The sequence below is a fragment of the Dryobates pubescens genome, chromosome 26, assembly GCF_014839835.1.
Source record: "Dryobates pubescens isolate bDryPub1 chromosome 26, bDryPub1.pri, whole genome shotgun sequence".
NCBI lineage: Eukaryota > Metazoa > Chordata > Aves > Piciformes > Picidae > Dryobates > Dryobates pubescens.
The window spans coordinates 15889149-15912023 of record NC_071637.1 but is presented as its reverse complement, the minus strand read 5'-3'; the positions used below and the strand labels follow the sequence as shown (position 1 = coordinate 15912023).

Sequence of the window (22875 nt, the reverse complement as noted above, 5' to 3'; positions counted from 1 at the left end):
AGGGCTGGGCAGGGGGAGGCAGGGCTGGGCAGGAGCTCAGGACCCATTTGTAACTCCTTTAATAAACAGTTCCTGGTGCTTGGAATGAGGCTCTGGCTCTCTGCTGCTTCTCAGGGAGGGCTCAGGGTGGGACTGGGGGAGTCTCACAGGGCCAGGGGCTGTGGGAGCCTGGGACCACAGGAAAGGGGGGAAAGCTGCTTGAGCACCTGGAGAAGGCTTTTTCCTCCCTGGGTCTGGCCTCTGGCATGGAGCTGAGCAGGGAGGAGCAGAGAGGGTGCTCAGATCTGTTGTGGGGTTCTCCCCTCCTCCCCCTTTAGTTTCCTGAACAGCCTCTGGAGCATGGAGGTGTTTGGGCTGTGGGACAGCCCAGCCCAGGCTGCTGGCAAAGTGGCACCAGCCCAGCCCAGGTTCCTTCAGCAGCTGGGCTGTGAAGAGCTCTGCCAGCAGCACAGCCTGGGGCAAGGCTCCTGCCTTGGGGTCTGAAATCAGAACCCTTTTTGCAGCCTGGTTGCCTCCTCTGGTTGGGTTTTGGTCCCTTTTTTGCTCCCCTTTTGCCTGATCCAGGGCAAACCAGCAGCTGGAATGTTCCCAGAGTGACCCAGGGACGGAGCAGAAGCAGAGGGAAGCTCTGCTGCTGGCCAGGAGCTGTCTGGTTGTGCAGCCAGGCAGCACAGGGCTGCCTTGCACCCCTGGGGACTGGTGGCATTGCCATGCTCTGGGCATCTGGACTGGTAGCAGCTCTGAGCAAGAGAAAACTCAGGTAAGCCCAGCCCCAAACCCGGCTGAGCCCAGCCCCAAACCCAGCTGAGCCCAGCCCCAACCCCTTGAGGAGGAGACCCCCCCCCAAAAGTCAGCAGGCAGAAAGTGGAGCTTGAGAGGGAAGTGTTTAATGCAAGCACAGAAGGAGGTTGGGCTCCATCCTCTCTGTGCACCCACAGCCCCAGGAGCAGGCCTGGGCCAGGAACCTGCTGCTGTCCTAGACCTGAGGAACCTTCCAGTGGGGCAGGGAAGAAGCTTTCTCTGCACCTCGAAGCAGGGTTTCAGAGGCAGCTCAGCAGCTTTGCTGCCTCTCTCGCTGCGGGCTCCAGAGCTCAGCTCTGCCCTCGGATCCTCTCCTGCAGCTGCAGGTTGCAGGGCACCAGGACGTAGTCCTAAGCACGGGGGGGGGGCGAAGGGGAGGGTTAGCGGCAGGCTTGAGGAGCAGGCTCTGCTTCGCTCCGGCCGCCGCTCCCAGGCGCCCCCGGACGGGGAGCAGCCCAAGCGCCTCGCTCCTTACCCTGTGGATGGCCACGGCCACGTCGGTGTAGGTGAAGCCCGAGACGTGGGGCAGGAAGATGCCTTCGCTCAGCACCTCTGGGGGAGGAAAGGAGGAGAAGTGGCCAGGTGGGCGCTGCCTGGGTGCTCTCCGGCCGGCAGCGCCCTGTGGGACTCACCGTTCAGCTGAGCTGGCACCTCCCGCTGGACGGTGGGCAGCAGCAGCTCCCGCAGCGCAGCAGCCTGCCAGAGGCAAAGCCTCAGCACAGCACGGGCAGAGGGGCAGGCTCCAGCCAAGGGCCGGGGAGGGGGTCCTGGTGCTCACTGCAGCCCTCCCCCATCCCTCTCGGCACTGCCTCTCCCTTCTGCAGGGTGCAGCACCCAAGGGCTTTCCCCTTTCTCTGCTGCCCAGGCTGCCATGGGGCAGTCCGAGCTGGCTGGGGGTGCTGAGGGTGCCCAGGCTCCCGGAGGGTGGCACTGAGCCACTCACAGCGGCGCAGGGCAAGGAGGGGACCCGGCTGTGCTCGGTCCCTTGGGAGGGGCATGGTGGGGGGCACCTACCGGCACGGAACCCACGTCAGAGGCAGCCAGGCTGAGCTCAGCACCCCTGCAAAAGAGCAGAAGAGGAGCTGCTTGTGGCCAGCAGCCGCTTCGGGGCTCCCCCAGGCAGGCCCAGGGCTGAGCCAGCAGGGACCTTGGTGCCTGGGCACACCAGGGTGGGCAGCTGGAGCCCGACCTTGCCCCAGGGCACAGCAGCAAGGGCTTGGGGGGGCTCTGAGCCTGGGCACGTCAGGGTGGGCAGCTGGAGCCCGACCTTGCCCCAGGGCACAGCAGCAAGGGCTTGGGGGGGCTCTGAGCCTGGGCACCCAGACTGCAGACCTGCTGTGGGACCTTGCTGAAGCAGGCAAGGCTGTGCTGGGTGTGGGGTGCTGGGTGCTGGATGTGGGGTGCTGGATGTGCGGTGCGGGGTGCTGGGTGCCGGATTTGAGGTGCCGGATGTGGGGTGCCAGGTGTGGGGGTGCCGGGTGTGGGGGTGCTGGGTGCTGTGGGGCAGTGGCTGCAGGGACCACCATGGCCAGGCCCCCAGCAGCTGCAGGGGGTGCTTGGGGCAGCTGAGAGCTGTTCCCTGTCCTCCCGGAGCAGGTTGCTGGATTCTGGCTGCTGCCCTCTGCCCAGAGCCACCTCGGCAGTGCCCAGCCCGTGGCAGGGAAGCGATGCCCCAGGCTGCTTGCCCTGCTCTGGCTGGCACCCTGCTCTGGCTGGCACCCTGCTCTGGCTGGCACCCTGCTCTGGCTGGCACCCTGCTCTGGGCATCCTTACTCTGTTGTTGCTGCAGAGATCTTCATCTTGGTGCCCACAACGCTGAGGAGGAGCTCTGCAGACATGTCCTGCATGGGCAGAAGCGATGCCAGGCTCAGGGGGAGCCGAGGGCCCTGCCTGGGCTGGCAGCAGTGGGAGGTGAGGATCCCCTCCCTGCGCTGCCAGCTGCTGCCTGCGGGCAAAGCTGCCCAGCACCGAGGGGGAGGTGAGGGAGAGCCCAGCCCCTGCGGGGGCTGCAGCCAGGCTGGCACTCGGAGCAGAGGGCAGTGCCCCTGTGCCAGCCTTGGGCACGCTCCTTGTGCTTGGCACTCGTGCAGGGCACACTCCCTGTGTTCCTCATGCTCCCAGGGCACAGCTGGCACACTCCCGGGGCACACTCACCACACTCCCAGGGCACAGCTGGCACACTCCCGGGGCACACTCACCACACTCCCAGGGCACAGCTGGCACACTCCCGGGGCACACTCACCACACTCCCGGGGCACACCTGGCACACTCCCAGGGCACACCTGGCACACTCCCGGGGCACACCTGGCACGCTCCCGGGGCAAACTCGGCACACTCCCGGGGCACACCTGGCACACTCCCGGGGCACACCTGGCACACTCCCGGGGCACACCTGGCACGCTCCCAGGACACACTCACCACACTCCCGGGGCACAGCTGGCACACTCCCGGGGCACACTCACCACACTCCCGGGGCACACCTGGCACGCTCCCGGGGCACACTCACCAGGTTCCTAGGGCACACCTGGCACACTCCCGGGGCACACTCACCCCACTCCTGGGGCACACCTGGCACACTCCCGGGGCACACCTGGCACGCTCCCGGGGCACACCTGGCACACTCCCGGGGCACACTCACCACGCTCCCAGGGCACACCTGGCACACTCACCACGCTGACGCTGAGGAAGCTCTGGAACCCTGCCGCCCCTGCCCCCACGTGAACGGTGAGGAAGAGCCTCAGGGCAGCTTTGCCTTCCTCCAGCTGCACACGAGGGGAGCTCCGGAACACGGCTTGCAGGACCACCGGCACGTCCTCCTGGAAGAGGGAGCCCACCTGCCCGGGAGAGGGGGGGTGGGGGTGGGTACTGCTGGGCACGGCAGCCCCCCGGGCGGCTGGGGGGCGCTGCCCGAGCCGGGGTTGTGCCTCCTGGAGCCGCCGCGACGAACCTGAGGGATTCTCTGAGCCACGGTGCGGGTGGTCAGGGGGCTCTGCAAGGCAAGGCACAGGCTGTGAGGCGCCGCCGGGGCTGCCGCCCCCTCCCCGGCTCTGCTCCCTGCTCCTCCCTCGCTCTGCTCACCAGCAAGGTCATGTTGAAGGCTCCAGCGATCTCCAGGGCGAAGAAGAGGCTGGTGTAGAAGTGCTCAGAGAAAGCCAGGGTGAGGTGGGAAGAGCTGGAGCTGGCTGGCTCGGGCATGCTGAAGGGCACGGGGCTGACTGGCAGGGGGATGGGGATTCCTGCCACCTGGAAAGTGGTCTGCAGGGACAGGGTCAAGGGGAAAAGGAGCTTGAGGGGTCCCAGGGCGTGGGGAGCTGAGGGGGGAGGGGAGGGGAAGTGGCTCTGCCAAGGGCTGGAGCTGGGCTGTGAGCCCTGGGGGGCTGGGACTTACTTGCAAGGATATGATGATGCCCTGCTCGGAGAACATGGGCACGGCCAGGGGCACGTACTGGGCCTGGCAGCTGGCTGTGACCGGGAACTGGGCTGCAAGGGGCACAGGCAGCCTCAGGAGGGCTGCTGCAGGCTGGGCAGGGCCTGGGGCTCCCCAGCAGCGAGGCAGGGAAGGAGCTGGGCACAGGGAGCAGGTCCCCGGGGAGAGGGCAGCAGAGGGTCAGGAGCAGGTCCCCAGGGAGAGGGCAGCAGAGGGTCAGGAGCAGGTCCCCAGGGAGAGGGCAGCAGAGGGTCAGGAGCAGGTCCCCAGGGAGAGGGCAGCAGAGGATCAGGAGCAGGTCCCCAGGGAGAGGGCAGCAGAGGATCAGGAGCAGGTCCCCAGGGAGAGGGCAGCAGAGGGTCAGGAGCAGGTCCCTGGGGAGAGGGCAGCAGAGGGTCAGGAGCAGGTCCCCGGGGAGAGGGCAGCAGAGGGTCAGGAGCAGGTCCCCAGGGAGAGGGCAGCAGAGGATCAGGAGCAGGTCCCCGGGGAGAGGGCAGCAGAGGGTCAGGAGCAGGTCCCCAGGGAGAGGGCAGCAGAGGGTCAGGAGCAGGTCCCCAGGGAGAGGGCAGCAGAGGATCAGGAGCAGGTCCCCAGGGAGAGGGCAGCAGCAGAGCTGCAGGGACAGGAACAGGTCCCCAGGGAGAGGGCAGCAGCAGAGCTGCAGGGCTGGGAGCTTGTCCCATCTCAGACCTGCTCCAGAACTGAACCCTGGAGCCCTGGGGCCAGCTGAGGCCAGCCAAAGGCAGGTGCTCACTTGTCAGGGAAATGAGCCTCTCGTTGGGGGAGAGCAGCAGCTTGGAGACTTCCAGGCAGACCTGTGGGATGAAGGAGAAAGAGAGGGGGCAGGGGGGCCTGAGGGGCCTCCCCCCAACCCCTCTGCTGGGCTGTGCCCATCCTCTGGCCGTGTGGCAGCCAGGAGAGGGAGCAGGGCAGTGTCTGGTGAGCACAGGGCTGTGAGGGAGACCTGGCAGAGAAGCAGCAGCTTGGCTGGAGGTGCTCTGATGCTCACTGGCCAGCCTGGGCCTCTCCTGCCCCCACACCTCCCCAGGCTCTGCCTTACCTTGTCCACACTGATCTTGTCCAGCTCTGAACTAGAGGACTTGCTGGATGGAAACAAGAGGATGGGAGACATTAGGCAAGACCCAGGTGAGCCAGGGGGAGGTGAGGGTCTTCCATCTACCCAAAGGTACCCAGAGACCCAAACTCTGCTGGTTGCTGTCCCCTGTGAAGCTACAACCACCACCAGAGCCCAGGCTACTGCTGGACTGGCATGAAGAACCTTCCTGCCCTCTGCTTAAGGAGGTCTGCTGGCTTTGGAGGGAGTGAAACCACCCTGGAGAGGAGCAAAGGTCCTCCCATGCAGGTGAAGTTGTCCTGCTAACCTCTCTGAGCCATGGCCCCTTCCTGCCCAGAAACCCTCCTGCCTTGGGGGTCTTTCCCCCCCCCCCCCCCCCCTCTTTCCCCAGGCCCTACAGCAAGGACAATCTTCAGGCTGCACCTTTCCACCTCCTCAGAGCTGCTCTGGGTGCCCTCCAGGGTGGGCTTGCAGGAGGAGGTCACCAGCTCCATGTTGCCTTCGAGGTTCATCTCCACGTGGAGGTCAGCCAGGATGGACAACCTCTTCACCCTGGTGGCTGAGCTGTGCCAGGGGGGCAGAGGATGAGGCTGGGGCGTGGGGGCTGCCCCTGGCCTTGCTCCTGGAGCCCTCAGGCTGCCCCCAGCACTCACGGGGCAGAGGAGATGCCCAGGTCTGCATCGATGCTCAGCCGCAGCCCGGCGTGGGGCACGAGGGACAGGGACAGCTCGGAGACGTTGACTGAGGTGATTGAGTTCCTGCTGGAGCAGCAGGGAGGGGGTCAGGAGAGCAGCCCGGGGTCAGGAGAGCAGCCCAGGCTGGTGTGCAGCCCCTGGGGGCTCTCCCCATGGGGCAAACCCCACCAGTGCAGGGCATCTGCCCCCAGGGTGGCGCCGGGGCTGCTGCCCTGGGAGCTCAGAGGAGGAGCCAGGAGCCTGCTCCCAGACCTCGCTGCAAGCCTCCCTGCTGGCCTGCAGGAGCATTTGTGCTGCCAAAAGGCCTTCTGTGACAATGGGCAGAGGGCTGCAGCATGCAGCAGAGGCAGGGTGGGCAAGGCAGAGCTGTGGACTCACCTGCTGGGCTTTGAGGAGCTCTGGGACAGGTCAGGGTCTGCCACCAGCTGCCGCCTGAGGACTGCCTCCGTGTGTGGCTTCGAGACCTCAGCAACTGTGGGACAGGGCAGAAGCTCTGAGAGAGCCTCTGGAGCCAGCAGGAGCAGGGAGCTCATCCTGCCCTCTGCTCAGCACTGCTCAGCCCACACCTGCAGTCCTGTGGCCAGTTCTGGGCCCCTCAGTTCAAGAAGGGACATTAAGAGGCTTGAAGGTGTCCAGAGAAGGGCAACGAAGCTGGGGAGGGGTCTGGGGCACAGCCTTGGGAGGAGAGGCTGAGGGAGCTGGGGTTGCTGAGCCTGGAGAAGAGGAGGCTCAGGGGAGACCTTCTTGCTCTCTCCAACTCCTTACAGGGAGGTTGGAGCCAGGTGGGGGTTGGGCTCTTCTCCCAGGCACCCAGCAGCAGAACAAGAGGACACAGTCTCAAACTGTGCCAGGGGAGGTTTAGGCTGGAGGTGAGGAAGTTCTTCATAGAAAGAGAGATTGGCCCTGGGGATGTGCTGCCCAGGGGGGTGGTGGAGTCCCCATCCCTGGGGGTGTTTAGGAAGAGCCAGGATGGGGTGCTTGGTGCCATGGCTGAGTTGATCAGAGGGTGCTGGGGGAGAGGTTGGACTTGGTGATCTCAAAGGTCTTTCCCAACCTGGTTCATTCCATTCCATTCCACTCCATTCCATTCCATTCCATTCCATTCCATTCCATTCCATTCCATTCCATTCCATTCCATCCCCTCCCCTCCCATCCCATCCCCTCCTTGGTGTGATGCAGAGATGCCACCTGCCCAGGTGCCACCCTGCCACCCCTCACCCCCCACCCCGCAGCTGCCCGAGGGAAGCTCCTGGTGGCAGCGCTCGGTGGTCGATCCCCAGGGCTGGGAGGAGTTGGTGCTTCCCCTGCCCGCCCTGCTGCTGCCGGAGGAGGAGCTGTGGGCTCCACACTTACAGTAGCTGAGCCCTGCCGGGGTGAGGATGCCCCCGCAGTCGGGTGACCTGCTGGGCTGAGCAGGGAGCAGCAGGCTCAGGAGGATGCTGAGGGCGCAGAGCTTCGCCGGCTCGGATCCTGGAAGAGGAGAAGGAAAGAACCGGAGCAGGATGGCCCTGAGCCGGCCCCCAGGGGGCCACAGACCTGCTCCCGGCTTGGGTTTGTGGTCCTGAGCTGGTCAGGTTCGTGCAACACCAGCACAGGGCTCCTGGGGGGCGCTGGGAGAACCGGCAGAGAGCTCAGGACCGGCAGGGAGGTTCAGCACCAGCAGGAAGGCTCAGGGCAAGCAGGGAGGCTCAGCACCAGCAGGAGGCTCAGCACCAGCAGGAGGCTCAGCACCAGCAGGGAGGCTCAGCACCAGGAGGGAGGCTCAGCACCAGCAGGGAGGCTCAGGGCAAGCAGGGAGGCTCAGCACCAGCAGGAGGCTCAGCACCAGCAGGGAGGCTCAGCACCAGCAGGAGGCTCAGCACCAACAGGGAGGCTCAGCACCAGCAGGAGGCTCAGTGCAAGCAGGGAGGCTCAGCACCAGCAGGAGGCTCAGCACCAGCAGGGAGGCTCAGCACCAGCAGGAGGCTCAACCTTGCAGCCCCCTGTGGGTCAGCCCCGAGGTGCTGCTGAGGAAGGCCAGGAGCAGGACCCCCCTGCAGCTGGTGTGGAACTGGGAGCTGAAATCAGCTGAGGAACAAAAGGAAGCTGTGGAGGAGGCTCCAAGCAGCTGAGGAGGTGGAAGAGGTCCTCTGCCTCCCTGAGGAGCTGCTCTGCTGCTCTCCCAGCAGGCTGAGGCAGGGCTGGTGGGAGATTCCTGCCAGGCTGTGCTGGGAGGCAGCCTGGCAGGGGCAGCCAGGAGCCAGCCCAGCTCAAGCTGCCCAGCTGGCAAACCCAGCTTTACCTCTCCAGCTCGCTCTGTCCATCCTGCAGCTCCTTCCCTGGGGCCTGCCCTGGCCACCCCCAGGCCCTCAGCTGCTTTTTATACCCTGAGCAGCAGGGCTGGTGGGGCAGAAGCTGGCAGGGGGCTGGAAGCAGGGGGCACTGGCTGGGCCCTTTGTTTTTGGCCACCCATTGCTCATTGTTCCCTGGGCCACTGACCCAGGCAGGTGAAATATGGCAGCCCAGGTGCTGGGGCAGCTTGCCTCCATCCTGGGCTGGCTGGAGGAGAACAAAGAACCTTCTTGGGCTGCAAGGTGCCAAGCAGCCAGGCACTGCCAGAGAGGGAACCTTGGCTGCTGTGCTCTGCAGCCCTGCTCTCTGCTGGGGGACAGCCCCAGCCCCAGCCCCAGCCCCAGGCTGTGCTCTGTGTCGCTCTCCCAGCCAGGCAGCTGGGAGCAGAAGGGCTGAGAGCTGCTCAGAGGATGCTGAGGGAGCTCTTGGCAGCTCATCAGTGCTGGCCTCTGCCTCCATCAGGCCTGGGGATGGCTCTTGAAGGCAGCAGGAGGGCTTCTGGGGGGTTCAGGGAGCCTGAGGCCAGGCAGCAGCTCAGGCTCTTTTGGAAGGCTTCTCCTCTGACCTCTGCAGCCATCCAGGGGCAACAATTCCTTCCCCTGCTGAACCCATCCCCACCCAAAAGCCACTGCCAGTGCTTCTCCCAGCTGGCATCAGTGCCTGGGGCTGCTGCCCACTGCCTTTGCTGACCTCCCTGCAAGCAGTGAAAGGCTCCTGGAAGGGGCTCCCAGCTCCCTCCCTGCTGTGCTTGGGGCCCAGCACCTTCTCCTGGCCTCCTTTTGGTCTGGAGGGCAGAGCTGGGACCCCCCTGGCAGTGCCTCCTCCCTGCTGCACGTCCTGGCTTCCCCTCCTCTCCCCCCTCCCAGCCTGTGCTCTCCCCTGGAGGTGTGCCCTGTCCTGCAGAGGGGGCTGAGCTGCCCACCCTGGTCTGCAGCCCTTGGCAGTGGCAGGAGGTGCTCAGGGCTTGTTGAAACACCTGCAGCCTGGGCTGGCAGCCATTGTCCTTTGTGCCTGGCTGAGGTGAGTTATGGGGCCAGGGCTGGGGCCAGGGCTGGGGCCAGGGCCATGCTGACACGGTCAGAGCTCCCCCAGCACCCTGCCCCTTCCCTTCCCAGCAGGAGCAGAGCTCCAGCCACGTTGTGTGCTCCCACTGGAGGCAGCCAGGGAGCAGAGGCCAGAGGGAGGTCTGTGCCCAGCAGCAGCCTCCCTGCCCTGCTGGGGTGGGCAGCCCAGGCAGGTGAGGGCAGGAAGGGAGCCTGGAACCTGCAGAGGAATCCCCCCCCCGGGCTCCCAGGCAGTGTTTTGTGTCCCCTGGCTTTGGCAGGGAGGTGGACACCACCCAGAGCATCCCCTGAGGAGTGCTGCAGGGGCAGGGGCTGGGGAGCTGCCTCTGCTGAGCCTGGCTCCAGCAGCACAAGGGGCTGGGGATAAGCTGCTGGGGTGAGGTGGCTCCGTGGGGCTTAGAGGGAGATTTACTCCTCCTGAAGAGCTGTTCTGAGCCTGCTGATCCCTGCAGAGGCTTAATTAGATGTCAGCTTAGAGCTTAATGACTGCTCAGGCTGCTGGCACCCAAGTGCCTTCCTGTCCTGGTGTGCTCCATGCCAGGTTTAGCCTGGGACCTCCCCTCCTGGAGAGCAGAAGAGGCAAAGCTCCTTGGCTGGGCTCAGAGGGGGCAGGAGAGCAGCCCTGGGAGGGAGGGAGCTGCAGGCTGAACCTTGTGCCAGGCTCCACACAGGGAGGAAGGGAAGAAACCCAGGGCTTGGTGCAGCAGGAGCCCCCCAGGGTGACCTCCCTGAGCTGGCTGTGCAGGGTGGGGAGCCCAGGAGGGGCTGGGTGAGGACCCCCCTGCTGGCCTCTGCCCCCAGCTGAAGGAGGCCATGGAGGTGGCAGCAGTGTGGGCAGCCTGGGGGGGGACACATGGCTCTGCTGGGGGGGGGGCAGGGCTGGGGGGCAGAGGCCTGGCCTCTGGGTGGGTGAGGGCTCAGCTCAGCCTGGGGAGGGCTCAGCTCAGCCTGGGGAGGGCTCAGCTCAGCCTGGGGAGGGCTCAGCTCGGCCTGGGGAGGGCTCAGGTCAGCCTGGGGAGGGCTCAGCTCGGCCTGGGGAGGGCTCAGCTCGGCCTGGGGAGGGCTCAGCTCAGCCTAGGGATGGCCTTTTCAGCCTGGAGATGGTCAATCTCAGCATGGAGATGGTCAATCTCTGCCTGGGGATGACCTCCTTAGCCTGGGGATGACCTCCTCAGCCTAGAGCTGCTCTCCTCAGCCCAGAGCTGCTCTCCTCAGCCTGGGCAGGGCTCTCCTCAGCCCAGAGCTGCTCTCCTCAGCCTGGGCAGGGCTCTCCTCAGCCCAGAGCTGCTCTCCTCAGCCTGGGGATGATCTCCTCAGCCTGGGCAGGGCTCTCCTCAGCCCAGAGCTGCTCTCCTCAGCCCAGAGCTGCTCTCCTCAGCCTGGGCAGGGCTCTCCTCAGCCCAGAGCTGCTCTCCTCAGCCCAGAGCTGCTCTCCTCAGCCTGGGCAGGGCTCTCCTCAGCCTCCCTCCAGCCCTGAGGGCTGTCACTGAGCCCAGCAGGGTGCCAGCAGCAGCTCCCCTGTCCTCCCTTGGTGCTCCACGAGCGAGCAAGAGCCTCTCCTGCCCAGAGCCACAGCTCCCTGGGTGTCTCCCCAGAGCAGCTCTTGGGTTCCTCCTGGCCCCCAGTGCTGCCTGCACCCTGTCATTAAGCAGCTCAGCCTCGAGTTTCAGCCCAGCCCTGCCAGCCTCTGCTGGGTGTTGAGCAAGAGGCTCCACAGCTCCTGGCAGCCCCTGCCCAGGGCCCAGGGGCTGAGGGCTTCCAGGCTCAGCAGTGAAACTCTGTGCTGGCTGCCAGGGGGGTGCCAGGGGGGCTGGCAGGGGGGCTGGCAGGGGGGCTGGCAGGGGGGCTGGCAGAAGGGGCTGGCAGGGGGGCTGGCAGAGGGGGCTGGCAGGGGGGCTGGCAGAGGGGGCTGGCAGGGGGGCTGGCAGAGGGGCTGGCAGAGGGGGCTGGCAGAAGGGCTGGCAGAAGGGGCTGGCAGAGGGGCTGGCAGAGGGGCTGGCAGAAGGGGCTGGCAGAGGGGCTGGCAGGGGGGCTGGCAGAGGAGCTGGCAGGGGGGCTGGCAGGGGGGCTGGCAGAAGGGCTGGCAGAGGGGCTGGCAGGGGGGCTGGCAGAGGGGCTGGCAGAGGGGCTGGCAGAGGGGCTGGCAGGGGGGCTGGCAGAAGGGCTGGCAGAGGGGCTGGCAGGGGGGCTGGCAGAGGGGGCTGGCAGGGGGGCTGGCAGAGGGGGCTGGCAGGGGGGCTGGCAGAGGGGCTGGCAGAGGGGGCTGGCAGGGGGGCTGGCAGGGGGGCTGGCAGAGGGGCTGGCAGAAGGGGCTGGCAGAGGGGGCTGGCAGAGGGGGCTGGCAGAGGGGCTGGCAGAGGGGCTGGCAGGGGGGCTGGCAGGGGGGCTGGCAGAGGGGGCTGGCAGAGGGGGCTGGCAGGGGGGCTGGCAGAGGGGGCTGGCAGAGGGGCTGGCAGAAGGGGCTGGCAGGGGGGCTGGCAGAGGGGGCTGGCAGAGGGGCTGGCAGAGGGGCTGGCAGAGGGGGCTGGCAGAGGGGGCTGGCAGGGGGGCTGGCAGGGGGGCTGGCAGAGGGGCTGGCAGAAGGGGCTGGCAGGGGGGCTGGCAGAGGGGGCTGGCAGAGGGGCTGGCAGAGGGGCTGGCAGAGGGGGCTGGCAGAGGGGGCTGGCAGGGGGGTGCCAAGGTGCCCCTCTGCTGGGTGCTGCCTGGCTGGGGCCAGTGCTTGCCCAAAGTATCAGGTGACCCCGGGGGGGGTGAGAAGGTGCCAGCATCCTGCTCCTGCTGCCCCTCCTTATCAGAGGTCAGGATCTGCTGGTGACAGCAGGGCTTTGTGCTCCTGGGCTGCCTCCCTGCTCGGGTTGCAAGGAGAGTGACAGCTCTGGCAGCTCTGCTGCCCCTTCCTTGGCCTGTGGCTAAGGGATTCTTGAAGGTGGAAGGGAGGTGTGACCAAAGCTGGCTCCTGGGCTGGAAAAGCTGAGCTCCCAGTTTGCAGAAGGTATTAATCCAAGCAAGAGGTTTCCTGGGCTATTATCTTTCAGAGGTGGGGAGCAGCTCACCCCCACCCCACCCCCATCCTGATGAACACAGCAGGGGCAGTGAAGAGTTCACCCTGTCCCTGTGGCCAGCACAAGGTCCCCCTTGGCCAACACAAGGTCTCCTTGGCCAGCCCAGGGTTCCCCTTGGCCAGCCCAGGGTCCCTTTGGCCAGCCCAGGGTGCCCTTTGGCCAGCCCAGGCTCCCCTTGGCCAGCCCAGGCTCCCCCTTGGCCAGCCCAGGCTCCCCCTTGGCCAGCACAGGGTCCCCCTTGGCCAGCCCAGGGTCCCTTTGGCCAGCCCAGGGTGCCCTTTGGCCAGCCCAGGCTCCCCCTGGCCAGCACAGGGTGCCCCTTGGCCAGCACAGGGTCCCCTTGGCCAGCACAGGGTGCCCCTTGGCCAGCACAGGGTCCCCTTGGCCAGCCCAGGGTCCCCCTTGGCCAGCCCAGGGTTCCCCTTGGCCAGCCCAGGGTTCCCTTTGGCCAGCCCAGGGTTCCCTTTGGCCAGCCCAGGGTCCCCTTGGCCAGCACAGGGTCCCCTTGGCCAGCACAAGGTCCCCTTGGCCAGCCCAGGGTCCCTTTGGCCAGCCCAGGGTCCCCCTTGGCCAGCACAGGGTCCCCCTTGGCCAGCCCAGGGTTCCCTTTGGCCAGCCCAGGGTCCCCCTTGGCCAGCACAGGGTCCCTTTGGCCAGCCCAGGGTCCCTTTGGCCAGCCCAGGGTTCCCTTTGGCCAGCACAGGGTCCCCTTGGCCAGCACAGGCTCCCTTTGGCCAGCCCAGGGTCCCCCTTGGCCAGCACAGGCTCCCTTTGGCCAGCCCAGGCTCCCTTTGGCCAGCCCAGGGTCCCTTTGGCCAGCACAGGGTCCCCTTGGCCAGCACAGGGTCCCTTTGGCCAGCCCAGGCTCCCCTTGGCCAGCCCAGGGTCCCCCTTGGCCAGCCCAGGGTCCCTTTGGCCAGCCCAGGGTCCCCCTTGGCCAGCACAGGGTCCCCTTGGCCAGCCCAGGGTCCCCTTGGCCAGGCTCTGGGTGCCTGTGAGCTGCTGCCTCAGCAGAGAGCTTTCTGCTCCCCTCCTGCCTGTGGCAATGAACTCTCTGGCAGGGGGGAGAAAGGCTCTGATGGAGCAGGCTGGGACATGGTTCTTCAGCATGGAACCATCCTGAGCATAACTCTGAGGGGCTGAGGGCCTGCATGGACCTGGCCCCTGTGTGGCTGGGGAGCTCTCCTCTCTTGCTGTGCCCCCACTGGGACCAGCAGCCCCTCCAAGGGGTCCAGAGCTGCCAGCCTGGGAGCTCCCTGGCTGCCTGGCATCACCCTCCCAGCAGTGTCTCACCTGCCCCCCAGGCCCTCCTGGGGTGCAGAGGTGGTGGAGCTGAGCAGCAGTGAAGCAGTTCTGACCCAGAGGGTCTGGCAGCTCAGGCAGCCATGGGGCTGTGCCCCCCCCAGCACCACAGCTCCTCCTGCTGCCATTGCCCTTCCCAGCTCCACATCTGCTGCCCAGCTGGGTTCTGAGCCCCTGCCCCCCAGCACTGGACAGCTGCTGGTGGCTTTGCTAAGGTGCCAGCCTGTGGGCAGCTCGGGGTGGGGATGCTGGGCATGCCCTGCTGGCCTGGCTGCTGAGCACCCAGCTCTGCTCCAGGGCCTCTCCACTGCCTGGGGTCACCCAGCCCCTCTGGCAGCTCCCCAGGAGGGGAAGGTGCTCAGAGCCAGGAGCTGCAGCAGGGCCCTGACAGCGAGGGGGTGGTCAAGAGTCTGACACCCTTCAGCCAAAGCCTCTCCTCTGTGGGCAGCACAAACCCCCAGAGGCTCTCAGCAGGCTCTGGCCAGCCAGCTCCACTCTGGGAGCAGCACAAGCCCCCAGAGGCTCTCAGCAGGCTCTGGCCAGGCAGCTCCACTGGGAGAGCAGCACAAGCCCCAGAGGCTCTCAGCAGGCTCTGGCCAGCCAGCTCCACTCTGGGAGCAGGAAAAGCCCCCAGAGGCTCTCAGCAGGCTCTGGCCAGGCAGCTCCACTCTGGGAGCAGCACAAGCCCCCAGAGGCTCTCAGCAGGCTCTGGCCAGCCAGCTCCACTCTGGGAGCAGCACAAGCCCCAGAGGCTCTCAGCAGGCTCTGGCCAGCCAGCTCCACTCTGGGAGCAGCACAAGCCCCTGGGGCTGAGCTGGCACCCTGGGCATCTTGGCAGCAGGCTCTGGCCCAGCCCAGGGGGTGTTGCTCAATCCTTTCCCCAAAGCTGCTGCATCTCCAGGGAAATATTTGCAGTGGAAGTCACCAGGGACCTGCATCATTTGTTTGGTTTGCTCCCCCCAGCTCCCCCCAGGACTGCCCTGGGTGCCCTCCCTGGCATCCCCTTCCTGCTGCCCAGCTCTATATATGAGGATGCTCAGCGCAGGGCAGCTCCAGAAGCCATCAGCTGGGGACAGCCTCTGCCTCCAGAGCTTGGGCAGGTAAGAGCAGAGAGCTTGCTTCCAGCTTCTGCTGCTGCTCCCCTGCAGGGGAGGAGAAGCCTTTGAGGTGCAGCTGGGACTCCTGGCTGCCCAAGCCAAATCCCTGCTGCCTGCTGGGGCAGGCAAGCTGCTGGCTGCCAGGGTGAGCTCCTCGAGAGCAGCCAAGCGTGGGCGGGGGGCCTGCAGTCCCCCAAGGGGAAAGAAGCCTTCCATGGGCTTCTGCCCCTCTGCTGAGACCCCTCCTGGGGCTCTGGGTCAGTTCTGGAGCCCCTATGACAGGAAGGGGCTGGAGGGGCTGGAAGGTGTCCAGAGCAGGGCCAGGAGCAGGAGCAGAGGGCTGGAGCTGCTCTGCTCTGAGCACAGCCTGAGGGAGTTGGGGTCTGCAGAGGAGAAGGCTCCCAGGAGACCTCATTGTGGCCTTCCAGGAGCTGCAGGGGGCTCCAGGAAAGCTGGGGAGGGACTTTGGAGGGTGTCAGGGAGGGATAGGACTGGGGGGGATGGAGCAGAACTGGAAGTGGGGAGATTGAGATTGGCTGTGAGGAAGAAGTTGTTGCCCAGGAGGGTGGTGAGAGCCTGGCACAGGCTGCCCAGGGAGGTGGTGGCAGCCTCCTGCCTGGAGGTGTTTGCAGCCAGGCTGGAGGTGGCTGTGAGCAACCTGCTGTGGTGTGAGGTGTCCCTGCCCATGGCAGGGGCTTGGAACTGGCTGAGCCTTGAGCTCCCTTCCAGCCCTGGCAGCTCTGATTCCAGGAGCTCCTCACCAGTTAACACCTCCCTGCTCTTGGTGCAGCTCTGCTCTCCCAGGCAGCTCCCAGCTGATGGAGGTCACCCTTGGTTTGGTCCCTTCCTGACCTCCTCTTTAGCCTTCCATAGGTCTGGGGCCCTGGAGTCCCTGCTGGCTCTTCCACAAGTCAAAGCTGCTTCGTGCTGCAGGGTCCCAGGAGTGGTTCAGCGAGGCTGGAACTCTGAAGCCTCTTTTCTGCTCCTCACAGCTCTCCCAGAAGGTGCAGAGAGAAGCCTCAGGCTCCTGGGGGCCTGTGGGGAGCTCAGAGATCACCTTGCAGTTGTCCTCTGCCCTTTTCTCTCCCTGACTGGAGATGTTCCTCCTGTCAGGAGGGTCCTGAGTCCCCTTCCCTCTCCTAGCCCAGCTGCTCCCTGGTGTGGAGGGGCTGCAGCAGGAGCAACCAGGCAGCCTCCTTCCACTTGGCTGCTGTGCTGTCTGCTGCTCTTTGGAGCATCTGTGGTGGGAGTCCTGGCTGCTCCTGCAGGAAGGAGCCACCAGGGGCTTGGCTGTGCCCAGCAGCCTGGGGAGGAGGCAGGAGCAGTGCCAGCAGCTGAGCTGATCTTCCCCAACAGGCTTCCTCCCTTTCCTTTCTTCTCCTCTGGCTCCTGCCCCCCTCTCCCACCCCTCTGCTGATGACTTTTGCTTCCCCACAGTTCCCAGGACCGAAGATGAGTCCCTCCTGGGCTCTCCTCCTCCTCTGCAGCCTGCTGAGCCCTTCACAAGGGTTTAGGATCCTGCCCCCGGCTGCCCAAGAGAATGTGGAAGGTGAGTGTGGGGAAGGGGCAGGCTCTGCCCCCTCTGGAGGCCACTTCTGCTCTTCCTGACCATGCTCAGGCAGCCAGGAGCTGCTCCAGAGCCCTCCAGCAGGGCTGCATCGACACAGCACCTGGCAGGTGGCACTTCAGGCCCTTCACAGTGCCTGGTGGCACCACTGGCACTCTGTCAGGAGGGCAGTGGAAGGCCCAGGAGCCAGAGGGCTCATGGTGCTTCCTCCTCCCTTCTGTTTTCCCCAGGCATTGGACAAGCAGTGCTCCATCAGGACCTCCCCCAGCCTCGAGCCAGCCTCCTCGGTGGCGACCTGCTCAGTGGGCTCCTGGGCAAGGATGGTGCTGTTGGGGGCCTGCTGGGCAAGGATGGTGCTGTTGGCAGTCTCCTGGGCAAGGATGGTGTTGTTGGGGGCCTGCTGGGCAAAGATGGTCCTGTTGGCACTCTTCTGGGCAAAGATGGTGCTGTTGGCAGTCTCCTGGGCAAGGATGGTGTTGTTGGGGGTCTTCTAGGCAAAGATGGTGCTGTTGGCAGTCTCCTGGGCAAGGATGGTGTTGTTGGGGGCCTGCTGGGCAAAGATGGTCCTGTTGGCAGTCTCCTGGGCAAGGATGGTGTTGTTGGGGGTCTTCTAGGCAAAGATGGTGCTGTTGGCACTCTTCTAGGCAAAGATGGTGCTGTTGGCAGTCTCCTGGGCAAGGATGGTGTTGTTGGGGGCCTGCTGGGCAAAGATGGTCCTGTTGGCACTCTTCTAGGCAAAGATGGTGCTGTTGGCAGTCTCCTGGGCAAGGATGGTGTTGTTGGAGGTCTCCTGGGCAAGGATGGTCCTGTTGGCACTCTTCTAGGCAAAGATGGTGTTGTTGGGGGTCTCCTTGGTGGTCTCCTGGGCAAAGATGGTGCTGTTGGCAGTCTCCTGGGCAAAGATGGTGTTGTTGGGGGCCTGCTAGGCAAAGATGGTCCTGTTGGCACTCTTCTGGGCAAAGATGGTGTTGTTGGAGGTCTCCTGGGCAAGGATGGTCCTGTTGGCACTCTTCTAGGCAAAGATGGTGTTGTTGGAGGTCTCCTGGGCAAGGATGGTCCTGTTGGCACTCTTCTAGGCAAAGATGGTGCTGTTGGAGGTCTCCTTGGTGGTCTCCTGGGCAAAGATGGTGCTGTGGGCAGTCTCCTGGGCAAGGATGGTGTTGTTGGAGGTCTCCTGGGCAAAGATGGTCCTGTTGGCACTCTTCTAGGCAAAGATGGTGTTGTTGGTGGTCTCCTGGGCAAAGATGGTGCTGTTGGAGGTCTTCTTGGCAAGGATGGTGCTGTGGGCAGTCTCCTGGGCAAGGATGGTGTAGTTGGAGGTCTCCTGGGCAAGGATGGTGCTGTTGGAGGACTCCTTGGTGGTCTCCTGGGCAAGGATGGTGCTGTGGGCAGTCTCCTGGGCAAGGATGGTGCTGTGGGCAGTCTCCTGGGCAAGGATGGTGTAGTTGGAGGTCTCCTGGGCAAGGATGGTGCTGTGGGCAGTCTCCTGGGCAAGGATGGTGTAGTTGGAGGTCTTCTGGGCAAGGATGGTGCTGTTGGCAGTCTCCTGGGCAAGGATGGTGCTGTGGGCAGTCTCCTGGGCAAGGATGGTGTAGTTGGAGGTCTCCTGGGCGGAGATGGTCTCCTTGGGGGTCTCCTAGGCAAGGATGGAGCTGTTGGAGGTCTGCTGGGTGGCCTCCTTGGCAAAGGTGGGCTTCTGGACGCTCTGCTTGGCAAGGATGGCCTCGTGGACACTCTCCTTGATGCTCTTCTCAACCTCCTCATCGGCAAGGGAGGAATCCTCTCCAAGGACGGCCTGGTCGGGGGGCTCCTGGGTGGCAGTGGTGGAGAGCTCCCAGGGTAAGTGGGGGGTGGGGGTGAGGGGGATGGGGGACCCCAAGCAGTCCTCACGCTGGGGAAAGGAGGCTCTGCTCTGGAGCCTGCTCTCTGCCTCCATTTGCCCTCCTGGGGCAGGGGCAGCTCCAGCCAGGGGGCTGGTGGGACCTGTGGGTGTGCTGCTCCTGCCTGCTGGGGATCCCTGCCCTCAGGGACCCCAAAAGGAGAGGCCCCCCCCGAGGGCCAGGGCACCATCTGTGCCAAGGTGTCCCTCCCTGCCTGCCTGCCTCACTGCCTCCTCCTTGCTCCCCCCCTCCAGGCCACGAATCGTGAACAACAGCCTGCCCAGGCTCAGCCTGCGCTCCCTGCCAGGCTTCGGGCACCAGCTGGGCTTCAGCACCCAGCTGCTGGCGGAGAGCACCAGGTAGGATGGCTCAGGGCACCAGGTGGGCACCGACCCCTTGGCAGGCAGATGGCCAAGAGCTGCCCTGAGCTTCCTGCCCCCTTGCCCCCCCTGCAGTGCCACAGGGCAGCAGCTCTGCCTGCAGGTGGAGGCCGACGTGGAGCTGCTGGTCCAGGACAGGTGGGCAGCGCCTCAGGGCACCAGGGACTGCCAGGTGGTCGACATAAAGGTCCATCTGAGGTAGGCATCTGTGTGAGGTGGGCATCTGTGTGAGGCTGGCACCTATGAGAGGCTGGCACCCATGTGAGGCTGGCACCCATGTGAGGCTGACATCCATGTGAGGCTGACATCCACATGTGAGGCTGGCACCCATGAGAGGTGGCAGCCATGAGGGGTGGCAGCCATGGGAGCAGGGTGCCCGTGGCCAGCTGGTGGCCCTGTGGCAGCAGCAGCTCTTGGTGCTGTTGCCCACGGGAGGCAGCACTCCGGTGCCTGGCACCTCGGGGGTTCAACCACCCTGCTGCCAGCCTCAGAGGGGCCTCTGCCAACCTCTCCTGGCAAAACTGGGCTCAAGGAAGAGGATTTCTGGGCTGTGCTGGGAGCCTGGCACGGAGCTGGCCTCAGGGGACCGAGTTCTGGTGCTGTGCTGGCAGTGAGAGCGGCCCTGGGCAGTGCAATCCAGGCCTCCTCTTCCTCCTGTGGAGTGCTTTGGGGTCCCAGCTGCTGACCAAGGTCACTTTTTGTTGCCCCTTTCCTGCCCTCCAGGCCCGAAGTGCCACTTCTGGACGAGCCTCTGAAGAGCCTCCTGGCTGATGCCCTGCGGGGGAAGGTGAGCAGCAGGGAGAGCTTCCTCTGAGCCCCCAGCACGGGGCAGGGTGGTGCCCGTGGCTGCTGGCACAGAAAGGGTGCCCTCACTGGTGGGCACCAGCACCCTGCCTGTGCCATTGCTGGTGCCAGGCTTTGCTGGCAAAGGGCTGGCTGGGACACAGGGTGGGTTGAGTGGTCACAGCCTTGTCCAGGGGGGTGGGATCCAGCCTGGCTTAGAGGGGTGGCCAAGCCCTGGAAGAAGCTGCCCAGGGCAGTGGTGGGGTCCCCACCCCTGGAGGGGTCTCAAAGGCCTGGAGGTGTGGTGCTGAGGGCCATGGTTTGGTGCTGCCCTGGCTGGCAGGTTTGGTGCCCTGGCAGTGCTGGGTTGAGGCTTGGACTCCACCATCTCAAAGGTCTCTTCCCATCAAATCCAAGCAGAGCAGTGCTGGAAGATCGCAGCAGGTCCTTGCCTGCTCCATGCCCCTCGGCACAGCCAGCTGCCGCTGCTCCGGCTGCTGCTCCGGCTGCTGCTCCGGCTGCTGCTCCGGCCGCTGCTCCGCCGCTGCTGCTGCTCCGGCCGCGGAGCCGCTGCTGCTGCTGCTGCTCCGGCCGCGGAGCCGCTGCTCCGGCTGCTGCTCCGGCCGCTGAGCCGCCGCTGCTGCTGTTCCGGCCGCTGCTCCGCCGCTGCTCCGGCCGCTGAGCCGCTGCCCCCACGGCTTCCCGGGTCCTGACCCTCCTCTTCCTCCCCAGGTCTGCGACATCCTCAGCGCCAGGCTCAGAGTCTTGAACTCCCTGCTCAGCCCCAGGACCCGTAAGTGCTGGCTGCCTCCCCTCTGCGACCCAGCACTTGGGGCCGGGGGGGAGGCTTTGCCCCCCTCGCCCTCCAACCACCCCCCCCCCCCCCCAGGTGAAGCCCAGCTCTGCTCCGCCGTGCCCCGGGGCCAGCTCCTTCCCCAGACACCCACCTCCGGCTCACAGAAACCCTCCAGCTGCTGCTGCCTGGCAGCTTGGGCAGCCGGAGCAGGAGCCGGGGCCGGCGCTGGGGCCGCAGGCTCGGGGAGCATCTCCCTCCCGTGGGCGGCTTCCCACCTGCCCTCCCGTGTCCCGCAGCCGCGCTCCCGCTCGGGGCTCTGGGGGACCTGCCGCCCTTCTCCATCATCAGCGGGGACTCTGTCCGGATGGAGCTGAACCTGCCGGCCCCTGCCCGCACCTCTGACTGGGTGAGCCTGGGACAATCGCCTCTGGGGGGCCGGGGGCGAAGGCTCCTCTCGAGTCCCTGGGGGCTTCCAGAGCAGCACCGGCTGGAAGCGGCTGCCCAGCCCCACGCCGATGCCATCCCTGCCTCGGGTTTGAGCTGCTGACCCTCGCGGGCAGCAGGAGCCAGAGGATCGGTTTGATGCTGCTTAATGAAGCCTAATTAAAGCAGTCTCCTAATCGGAGCAGTCAGCTAATTAGAGCAGTCCCCTAGCTGCCAGCCAGAAGAGCTCAGCCCCGCGCCGGGGCCACGGTCGCTGCTCACAGCAGGATCCACTGACAGGGGCTTTGCAAACCTTTGGCACCTAATTAGCAGGGACCATAATTGGGCCACGCCGTCGTCCTGCTGAGGTCAGAGCCCCCCCGGGAGCTGCAGCAGGCGCTGGAGCAGCTGCAGGTTTATTACCCTGTGGCTGAACCCCACCTGAGCCTCTCCAGGGGTGGGCAGGGGGCTGTGTGTGACCTCTGAGCCCCCCCTTACCGACCTCCCCTGCTCTGTGCCCTGCAGATCACGGCCAGGGACGCTCAGGGGAGCGTGGTGAGCCCTGCAGAGCAGAACCCCCTCCCTGCCACCCTGCTGCTGACCACCGGCCGCCCCCCGCGGCTCAGCCTCTCCCGGCAAGCCCTCAGCGCCCTGCTGGGGCAGGGCTGGCAGCAGGGAGCCTTCAACCAGGACATCACCAGCTCAGAGGCCAGCAGTGATGCCTACCCCTGGGGCCAGGTCAGTGTCCTGCTCACTCCTGGGTGGGCCAAGGAGGACTGTGGGTGTTTGTGGGTGTACAAACCCTCCTGGCTGCTAACAGCCCAGAGGGCAGGTTGGAGCTGGGCTCTTCTCCCCAGTCTCAGGCAATGGCCTGAACTTGTGCCAGGGGAGGCTGAGGCTGGAGGTGAGGGCAAATGTCTTGGCTGAAGAGTGGCCAGGGGCTGGCCCAGGCTGCCCAGGCAGGAGCTGGAGTCCCCATGCCTGGAGGGGTTGAAGCAAGCTGTGCCCACGGGGCCAGGGTTGGATGGCCAGGGTGGTGCTGGGGTGGAGGTTGGACTGGATGATCCCAGAGGCCTTCTCCAGCCCAAACCACTGCACTGACTCTCTGATGCTGTTCCTGCAGGTACCCAACGGCCTCTCGCTGTCCACAGCTGCTCTGTTCCCACTCATCCCCCAGGTCAGCTCCCTCCCTCCCATCCACTGACCTCCAGCCCCCTCCCTCCCATCCACTGACCTCCAGCCCCCTCCCTCCCATCCACTGACCTCCAGCCCCCTCCCTCCCCTATCACCACTGACCTCCAGCCCCCTCACCACCCACCCCACCCACACACAGCCCTCCTTGCCCTGAGCTCCCCTTGCCCCTGCAGCTCTCCAGGATCCTCCCTGGGACTCTGCCGCTGGAGCTCCACCTGAGGGTGGCCAAGGACCCCGAGGTGGCCATCAGGGGACAGGGAGCCACTGCCACCCTCAAAGCCTCCATTGACTTCGTGGTCCCTGCCCTGCAGAACTCCCTGAGGCCTCTCTTCTCCGTGGATGCAGTGAGTGGGTGCTGGGGGTGGGGGGGACCCCAGCAGCAGGGGGATGGGGGAAGGCTGAGCCTGGCTGCTCCCAGGCAGCCTCCTGCCTGCCACTGTCACCACACTGCCCCTGCTGTGGAGCTCACTGCACCTCACACGGTGGTGCCCAGCTCGTTAAGCTGCTCCTAATGAAGCTCAAGTGAGAGCTCTAGGGAACAACAGAGAGCCAAGGGAGGAAGGGGGAGCCCTGGGGGGACAGATGTGTGAGGTCATTCACCCAGCCCTCCCTCCTCTCCCTCCCTCCTCTCCCTCCCTCCTCTCCCTCCCATCCATCCACTGCAGCTCAAGGAGGGCAGATCAAGACTGGAGAGGAGGAAGAAATCCTTCCCAGTGAGGGTGGGGAGAGCCTGGCACAGGCTGCCCAGGGAGGCTGTGGCTGTCCCCTCCCTGGGGGTGTTCAAGGCCAGGCTGGATGAGGCCTGGAGCAAGCTGGGCTGGGGGGAGGGGTCCCTGGATGATCCTTTCCAGCCCAACCCATGCCCTGACTGCAAAGCAGGCAGCAGGCAGCCCCAGCAGGAGGCTCCCTGGGCTCCTTTCCCCCACCCTGGCTTTGCTCCTCAGGGCTGGGGGCTCTGCAGGGCCTTCACCTGGCCTCTTGCCCTCTCCTGCTTGCAG

General features: G+C 65.6%; 1 protein-coding gene across 1 annotated transcript; it reads right to left on the bottom strand.

Moving 5' to 3' along the window:
* Positions 1-143: 143 nt before the first annotated feature.
* BPIFB2 (BPI fold containing family B member 2) lies at positions 144-8301 on the bottom strand. Its single transcript, XM_054173497.1, has 17 exons — positions 8280-8301; positions 7352-7468; positions 6377-6470; positions 5957-6061; positions 5727-5867; positions 5289-5331; positions 4983-5043; positions 4190-4281; positions 3880-4056; positions 3749-3790; positions 3471-3635; positions 2575-2642; positions 1816-1861; positions 1434-1497; positions 1277-1353; positions 1120-1151; positions 144-168 (listed from the first exon to the last, which is right to left on the bottom strand). Exons 1-17 carry the CDS (start codon positions 8299-8301, stop codon positions 144-146), a joined length of 1371 nt encoding a protein of 456 aa, XP_054029472.1.
* Positions 8302-22875: the final 14574 nt, after the last annotated feature.

Coding starts and splice junctions, on each gene's coding strand:
- BPIFB2 (XM_054173497.1), bottom strand. CDS start 8,301: ATGGACAGAGCGAGCTGGAGAG. Junction 4,282..4,982: donor GAGGCTCATTTCCCTGACAA/GTGAGCACCTGC, acceptor TGCCCCTTGCAG/CCCAGTTCCCGGTCACAGCC. Junction 3,791..3,879: donor CCTTCAACATGACCTTGCTG/GTGAGCAGAGCG, acceptor CTTGCCTTGCAG/AGCCCCCTGACCACCCGCAC.